We start from the raw sequence: 9,237 nt of genomic DNA, 5'->3' as shown, positions 1-9,237 counted from the left end.
AATTTGGAATGGGCTTCCAAGGGAGATGGTGCTCTCCCCTACCTTGGGGGTCTTTATGAGAAGGCTGGATAGGCATCTGGCTAGGGTCATCTGACCCCAGCACTCTTTCCAGCCTAGGCAGGGGGTTGGACTTGATGATCTGTTGAGGTCCCTTCTGACCCTAGCATCTATGAATCTATGAAATTCTACATAAGAAGTGGAGTGGTCTTATTTCCTGTGCCAAGCATATAGTACTTCTGCTTGTGCAGCCTCAAACTATGTTTGCTTCCCTTGCGACAGCATCATAATGCTGACTCATTGAATTTGTGATCCACCAGAACCTGCCAGACCTTACCGTGGCCTCAGAAGTTACCTTGTTCTGGTCTGCACAGCTGGGTCCGAGCGGGCAAGGGAACAGTGTCGCTTGGACTTGGCTCTCCTCCCCACTGGGAGCAGGCCAACTGGGTCCCAGCAGGGAGGGAACCATGTTGCTTGGGCCCAACTGCACTCCCTGACAGGACCAGAGCTAGCTAGGTGCGAGTGGAGGAGGGAACTGTGTTGTTCAGACCTGGCTGGCTGAGCAGAGCTGAGTCTGAGTGACATGCTTCCCTTCCCCATTCAGACCCGGCTGGCTCTGCTCATGGAGAGGACAGAGCTGGGAGCTGAGCCAGAGAGAGTGGTGGTATGAGGTACCATGGCTTCCAGGATCTGGTGTCTGCAGCACTCACTCTGCCCTGAGGGAGCAGGGAGCCTGTCCTTTCCCTAGCTTCTTCCCTAGCACTAGAGGCCCCTGCTCATCAAGCTGCTAGTGGGAAGTCACAACTGTGCAGGCAAGAGGCAATCACAGCAGTTTTTTTGCCTTAATGTGTAACTGCTTGCTGGTCCCAGGGGTGGCCACAACAACCCCTGCTGGCCGCTCAGCCCCTGTGCTGCCCTCTCTTTCCAGGCTTGCTCTCCTTCATCTCCCCCCCACATACCCTGTTGTTATTAGATCCTTGGAAAGGGAAGCTGCCCCAAGGATCTCATGCTGCTGTTCAGGTGTCACTGTTGTGCCTTAAGAGCTTATTTTGTGGCTCCAACTACTCCTTACACTGCACCCATACCTCACAGATGTTACTCTATGTCCCATGTAATAAGGGGCATCCCAGTGCCCCAGGTCCTCATGTCACATCTGTTAAACCTCTCATCTGGACACCCTGTCCCTCAGGCCTCTGTTTCATTTACCATCCTTTGCTCACCTGTGCACCACAGTTTCTCAGGCCTGCTTCGAACTGTCTGGCCCTACTCCTCAGCCCTTGGTCCCAACCCCTAGGACTCCAGCCTCTAGGCCTGCTTCCAGGCCTCTGGTCCCATTCCTGGGCTCTAGCTCTACTCCCAAGCCTCTGGACCTGGCCCTAGGCTGGCTGAGACCACCACCACCCCTTGTTTCAATCCCTAAACCACTGGACCCTACCTCAGCTCTAAGACTACCATCTCTTATCCCCTGAGAGCGCAGCAGCTCCCCGCCCGCTGCTTGCTCAGGAGCATCTTCTATATCAGCAGCCAGGGCAAGACTGACTGGCCCAGGGCTCATCTCCTGGTTAAATCTCAGCCCTTTCTGTCAGGTGCTCCCCTGGCTGCTGACTCAACTCCAGGGGCCTTCTCCCTTCCTAAAGTAACAGGCACCCTCAGTGTCTGTTATACTGCTCTACTAAGACAAACAGCACTAAGTTGATAAACATTTGTTCAGCTTACAGCTTAAAGTCTGACAAGCAGTGTTCCCTCTAAACTGTGTGGTGTGCGCAGCCACACAGGTGTGCTCATGTACTTGCACTGCCAGGTGCACCTGCGCTGCTGTGCAAGCCATATAACTTAGAGGGAACACTGCTGACAAGGCCCTAATGTGGCTCTTGCTTGCCCTGAACAGTTCCTCATAAACTTGCTTCAGGTTTGTAAAGGAATGTGCAGCCGAATGAAGATTGGCACTGATTTAATTGAGCTTTTTTCTGCTCTAATGGAGGAAAACAAGATATTCTTGGGTTGATTCTGTTTCCTCTATTTCAAGTTTGTGGAAAAAGCACCTGGCAGCATTCTAGCTGGTATCATATTAAAAAGTCTGCACTTGTGGAACACTTCAGTTGTGCAAGGTTGTGAACAATATCGAAAGTCGCCCTTCCTCTGGTCTAGGCAGATAACTGTTTACTAGTTGTGCATGCTAAACAGGTCTTGGCTACTTTGCAGTGGCTGTATATGACTGTTAAATTAACTGAGCACAAAGACCAAAGTTATATTACAACTAGCCCCTTGCAAGAGTTATGTGCTATCTGCACTGTACTTTGGTGTAAAATAACTCTGTGTGACTCATGAGTTGTGCTACCAGGGCAAGTGGCTCACAGGCTAAGGGATGAGAAAATAGTTTCCTACATCCTAAATGCAAAGCAGCCTTTGCCAGATTGCATAAGTGGGTCTGCAGGGAACAAGGCATCAAAGTCTCTATTAAGGCAAAGGTTCATAAGACTGTGGTTCTTAATATTTTGTTTTATGGATTTAAAATCTAGACATTCTATGATGGTTTGCCCAACTAACCAATGCTGAAATGCTGCAACCAATTGACTTACAGACCTGAAGCATTGCTGATGAGGGTGCAACTCTGTTGGGGTGGTCAGGTTGCATGCATGGGTAACTAATACATGCGTAACCAGCCTTTATGTATGTTGCATATCAGCAAAACCCAGTTGAAAAAAACACTTTGTGGACCTACTTGATATACAATAGATAAAGTTAGAAGTCCAATTCTTAAGAGATGAGAAAGCCTTATCTTTTAATTGGAGGGCATCTGAGCAATATTCAGGACAGCCACAATATGTTAAGAGGCATGAAGTGGCTGTTTATACATAAAGGAGGGTTACTGGTGTTATGAGCTCTGCCTCTGCAGAAAATTGAAAGCTGTATAACCAAAAAGCAGCTCAGCAAACAATGCTCAGTCTACAGAACCATAGAATCACAGAAGAATTAGGGTTCGAAGGGGCCTCAGGAGGTCATCTAGTCCAATCCCCTGCTCAAAGCAGGACCAGCACCAACTAGATCATCCCAGCCATCTCATCCTATACAGGATGAGGAAGAAGGGGACCCCAGGATTCTATTACTGCTGCATGGCACAGGACCTTATTTAACAGGGCAATGTTTTTATACAGAGTTGTAATAGGGAGCTGAGTGGCTGGGGTAGCAGTGACACGAGAGCAGCGACTTTGGCTGCTGGTGCAATTAGTGTGATCGCATGGCTGTGGTGACAGCTTTTGTTTCCATCGCTGAACTGGTGCCAAAGCTGTCCTGCCTTAGTTACACTATTGTAAACTTAACCATCTTAGCAATAGCAAAAGTGTACAGTACTATCACTTAAAAAAATCCAACAGGCCTGTGATTCTGTCATGTGATTCTGTTAAACGTTTCCCAGAGGACAAAATCTTGCCAGTTGAAAGTAGCTAGCTTTATCTTTAGCTTACCATTCAAAATTTGGTCATTTTACTATTAACTTGTCCTCTGTGTCCCTTCTTCTCCCACAATGGCTTGCTTAGTCCACCTGTCATGTCTGGTCATTAGTCAAGAACATAAATATTTTGGGAAAGGGGATTTTCTTTTGCTTAATGGTTGGAGAGTACATGGAACAGTGGCCTCTGATTAAGACCTTTAGATGTTCTTATAATACAAATAATAATAAGACAAGTAGAAACTCTGGCTGTTTGTCTGAACGGTTAATTATTTCATGTTTTAATTTTAAAAAATGCTCACTATAACAACCCCACTATAATTTTCCAGACTTTCTGCACTGGAAAATACCAAGAATGATTCTTACCAGCAGCAAATTGTTTTTGAGCTAGGGCACTACGCACTCCTTCATACAGAAGATTTATTTCTTCGTCAGTTGGTGTACGATCCAGGCGTGGTCCATTTCCATAAACAGTTTTTCCCAAAGGTTCGTATGTAGATACACTGGTGGAAGGTGTGGATATTGCCATATGACCACACGCAGTGCTCTTATTATTTTCTGTGATACTTTTATTGCAATGCTGATCTGCTGGCAAAAAACGTTTTGCATTTAAATCATTATTTTTACTGATGGTTTGAGGTTTAGAAGAATTTACTAGTTGATACCCACTCCTAGTCTCTGCTACATTTTGTCCAGTTGTGCAGTCTAGTAAAAGTTTAGGTGGTGGATGAGGTATCATGATTTTACCCTGAGCTCTTATAACTTTGTTAGCTTCACTAGCAGACTGTGCTCGGATTATAGTGCCCTTCCTATTTTTGGGTATAAAACTTGTTTGGGTTCTGGCAGATATTGGTCTTCTGATTATTTTTGTCTTGCCTTTACGCAGGTTATCCTTCTGGATTTTAGAGTCATTACTATATAGAAAAGGGTTACTTTTTTCACCTTGCGATGCCATCCATGCCTGTTTAGCAAAATGGCACCTTGTATATCCTAAAGAATTCAGAAGTGTACAGTCTCTCTCTGAGCCTCCAGCAGTAGCAGATTTTGTGTATATCAGAGTAGAATCCTGGTGATTTTCTAAGCAAACAGGATTTGCAGTGCAAGAAACAATACTTAAATTAGTGTTAGGAGCATTGATTTTAGTTTGAACATGAGATGGTTGCAGATGAGCCTGAGATACTTCACTAGGATTCCTTTCAGAACATTTTTCGTCACCTTCTACTACTGTTTTGTCATTTTCATCAAACCATCGCAGTTTCTTATTGGTCTTTTGATCCTCTGCATTTTTCTCTTTTATTTTTACTAATTCCAAACTGTCTCTGATACAAGATATGGTTTGATTCCCAAAGCTGAACTTTGGTTTCATAACTACCGATTTAAAAAAATTATTTTCATATTTAGATTCCTTTTTTAAAATACTTTTGAGCAGCTTTACCCCATATCCCTCCCGAACATTCTCTCTCAGGTTTTTATGTTGATTAGGCAAGTCAGAATTAAACCCTGTATCAGACAAATGTGGCATGGCTTTGGCTGTATTTCCATTTTCTTCTTTGTCCTCTTCTTGATCAATGTTGCATAAAATTGATGTATTAAATGCATCTTGAAATAAAGATGACCCTTGATTATTATCATTAAAATATTTAGTAGTTTCTTCTTTCTTTTCTATCAAGTTGTCCGGATTATCAGTACATGGACATGTGTTTGTATTTTTTTCCTTTTGTATGATATCAGCTGAGAAACTACTGTTGTGACTACCAATGGAGTTCCATTGTTTTGGAGGTAAAATTACAGGTGTTGCCATAGGATGACTGGAAGTTTGTACTAGTGTAGTTGTTTTAGGTTGCATTATTTCAGAAGTCTGCCCTTGTTCTGAATCCTGAATTCTTTCTTTTTGAGAAGGATCAGAGGTAGTCCACGCTTTGCTTGGTTTGAATACATGGTTGTCAGTGGTCACCAAGCTCTCTTTGCTGACTATTCCAAAAGATGACCTGTTTTTTTCTCTTTCTTTATTTTGCCTAAAAGTACACAGATTTTTTACAGAGGTTACTTGCTTATCAGAAGCATATATTTCTGTCATTCTTTGTTCAAATTTGATAGGAACAGATGATTCCTGCTTTGGATTATTTTCATGTCCAGTGGGAATCAGGACATTATGTTTAGGTAAATCATCATGAAAAGATGTGTGTATGTGGCCATTCTGCATATCTAAATTTCTGAGCCAATTATTTACATGTTGGTTTTTAGAAAGAGTCAGTTCAGCTGCCTCAGGAAAAGATTTATTTGTAGGTTCTGATTTCTGGGAATTGTAGGGTATAGAGTCATACTGTTTAGTCAAAGAAGACAATTCACTTGGTGTCATATTACTTTCATTTTGTTCTCCAGCCTCAAGACTGTCCAGGCTTGATAAGCTTTCAGAATTGGTTATTTGGTTGACTTCTTGATGAAAATTCTGAAACAAATAAGAAAAATTAGACCAGTTACATTCGTAATACACATTTTTCATTATTTAGTACAGCTTTGTTCTTTTCAATTTGTTAGATCACAGAGTAAAAATCTGATAGAGTAAACCACATGCTGAAGAGTCCTGAAGAAAGATATTTTCTGTCTTGTGGTTAAAATAACCTTACACAATACATCTAAAATTTTCTTAGTCAACTGATACTTACTTAAAAGCAATATCACTTCTAATCCTCTCTGGTTTTAAAAAATCTGCTGACTCAGCTAACAGAAGTATAAACAAAGTATAACAGTAAAACACAGCTAGCAACTTTTATTTTACCGTCCAATTTTTGTAAGATACCTTTGTACTAGGGGTGTGCAAAATGGGCCATATTCAATTTGGATTCAGTCCAAATCGGGGACAGTGATTCAGTTCATTGATTTGGATCACTGTCCTGATTTGATTCGGCCAAATCTGAACCTGAAGATTCAATGCCGATTCAGAGAATCACCAATTCTGCCATAAACACAGCTGTAAATGTTTTTTCTACATACTTCAAGGTACCACGTGTGGCTTGTGAACACTGCGATGATGGGGCAGATGGAGCATCCCACAGGACTGCGTGAGACCCTCCCCACTCTCTCCCAGCTCAGTGATTGGCCATGGGGGGACCCCGGGTGCTCCACCACATCCAGGAGGCACCAGTTGCCCACATAATTCTCAGCAGACCTGGAAGTGGACTGGAAGTGCTTCTGGTCCACTTATAGGTCCTCTGCTGAGCATGCTGGGGACCCCTCCGCGCTCTCATGGCATGCTCCATCTGCCCCAGTATCTCAGCATTCATGAACCACTTGGTGCCTTGAGCTATGTAGAAAAAACATTTAAAGCTGTGTCTATCTGAATCATCGAATCTCTCTGAATCGATTTGGAGGGTTCCGATTCTATTTGGAGAGATTAAAGGGTCTCCTCATTCAATTCGGATCCAGAGATTTGGCCACCGAATCAGGCTGAGTCTCCACCAGACTGAATCAGCGACCAAAGCTTTGCACAGCCTTACTTTGTAGCCCTGCTGCACTATGAGAATAGCCTAAAAGATGATAGAGTGAGGCAATGAATCTGCTCAAATTGGTATATATTCACAATAGTGGATTGAGCATCCTTATTCTTAAGCCAGGGCTATAAGTGGTTAGGAATCATCCATCTCTATAGGTTTTTATATGATATTCCGCAAGACACTATCCAGACAGCAACATATTTAGTCCTTCAATACCAAGGTACTCCATGTATATCTTCCACACCAGTATTGTCTCAGCCTGAACATATATAATCTGTGGTATTTCCTGCAGTTATCACAGAAAGTGAAATATCTACAAGCACAAAATAGTAGAGCAAAAAAACATATACATTCTTTCCACACCCCACCTCTTCCACTTTCTCTTTCTGGATTATAATAAGCCCCCCTCTCCACACTGAAGAATGATTTTAGAATCTAAGTTCAAGTAAATCATAATGAAAAACTAACAGAGGTTAATGAAAGAGGACGAATGCCAGCATCATCATCTTCTTTGGCTTATTACTTTAACAGAAATATTTGCAAATTGCAAAAAGAGCTAAGTGAGGAAAAAGTATTGCTCTTTTGGCAACTATATTGAGAGCTGAATTTATAAAGGCTTCTTCATAAATAAACATATCTTTTTACACCAGAATGCTATTTATTTTAAGATTATATAGTAATGTGATTGTTAAACCATAAAATTACAGATTTTAACGCTATTCAAAGAGTTTTAATTATAAAATAAAGAACATAGTGAATCCTTGGTGGATATTTATAAAATAATCTTGAAAGATTTCTTGTGGATGAATTAAATCGTATCTTGCACTGAATGTATGTTGATATAGATTTTATTATAGTTATGATCAGAGATAAAGAAACAAAATACAAGAACAAAGAACCAAGTGTAGGTAAGATCCCTTTAGGGAACATTCTAAAACTAAGGCAATGAAAGCTGGTGTCTTTCTAGTAAAGCAAAATATATAGAACTTTGTTAGTTACTTATTAAATGTTTACCTTTAGCCAGATTATATTTTAACCTCTGTTTGAACTCTGCAGCTAAAGAAAGAAGAAGAAGTATTGCTCTCTAGAAATCTCTGCCTCAGACCAAAACTTGAAACTATCTCTGGTGCTTTCAGGTAGAACACATGGAACACAAAAACAAGAAAGGTATGTTTCTAAAATGATCAAGTTACAGTGAAACCTTTTGTGGAGAGGGTTTAAGCTTGGTTTATTGTCTTCTAGCTTACATAGGTATAACTACTTTTAGTAATAAGGTGTTTTCCCACAAGTCTACTGAAAAACTAAAAATAACATTTGCTTTATTCTTGATTAATGAATACTTTTCTCCTGCCTTGTGGAATAATCCTTCGCAGAAATTCTCAATGGAATAGATAATTGAGCTAAAAGAAACTGTCTTGACTTGCACGCATTTTACAAATGTACTTGTTTCAGTCTTAAAAAAGCATTATGAAAATTTACCATCCCAAGCACAACTTTTATTTGTCCATCATACCTATCAAATATTATTCAGTGAAGAAAAAAATACATCTGCAGATATGATACATATTATAATTTTGCTTTTCCAAATTTCTCTTATAATCAAAGGAATTCTTACTTTTCTTTTCAAAAGAGGAAAAGATACTATTTACATAGCACCAAAGATGCATTTAACAATAATTGTCCCTCTCTGATTGTTCCTGTTCAGTCATGTCTCATTACCTGACACAATGCACATTAAATAGAGATTAAAAAGGAAAGATTGGTACCTCTAACAAAGCTAGTGGAAGAACTGTAATGCTATCCAGTACATCCACAGATAGAGGAATGACCATCTGGGAAGGTCAGCTGCAAAATAAGCAGGGGTAACTGATGAACAGGGATCTGGGTTTTCTGTTTCCTATGGAAAAACAGAGAAAACCATGGATTTCCTGTTTTTATCAGAGAAAACGCAGATTTTCTCTTTCAGCAGAGAAACCTGCAGATTTCCCCTTTTTGCAAAGAGCTCTGCAGGCTGGCAGAGTTAAAGCCTGCAAGAGCTGTTTGCAAAAAGGGCGGAAAAGCCCCAACCCTGCCCGGAGGGGCAGGGGGAGGGGGAGGGGGAGTGGGGAAGGGCAGAGCCTGCAGCTTTTAGGTCAGGCTTACTTTCCTCCTGGAGCCTGTGAAGTGGTATGTGGGGCTTGCAGGGGGCTGGGGGGTTGAGGGGCAGGGCTGGGATGGAAGCTGGCTGGGGGCTAGGGAGTGGGGAGGTGTTGGGGAAATACATGGAGTGCCCAGCTGGCTCCACATCTCCCCACTCCT

General features: G+C 41.7%; 1 protein-coding gene across 2 annotated transcripts in view; it reads right to left on the bottom strand.

Annotated features, from left to right (window-relative positions):
- CEP126 (centrosomal protein 126) overlaps nt 1-9,237 on the bottom strand; it is a 74,909-nt gene that overhangs the window by 28,879 nt on the left and 36,793 nt on the right. For both annotated transcript variants that reach the window (XM_019525160.1, XM_019525159.1), the window contains exon 6: nt 3,812-5,894. In XM_019525160.1, the coding sequence (XP_019380705.1) occupies nt 3,812-5,894 (2,083 nt within the window). The remainder of the gene's footprint in view (nt 1-3,811; nt 5,895-9,237) is intronic.

This window comes from Gavialis gangeticus, unplaced genomic scaffold, assembly GCF_001723915.1.
Source record: "Gavialis gangeticus isolate Ggan-Ray unplaced genomic scaffold, GavGan_comp1, whole genome shotgun sequence".
NCBI lineage: Eukaryota > Metazoa > Chordata > Crocodylia > Gavialidae > Gavialis > Gavialis gangeticus.
Note: the sequence above shows the minus strand (reverse complement) of the source record. Positions and strands in the feature narration are given on the sequence as shown.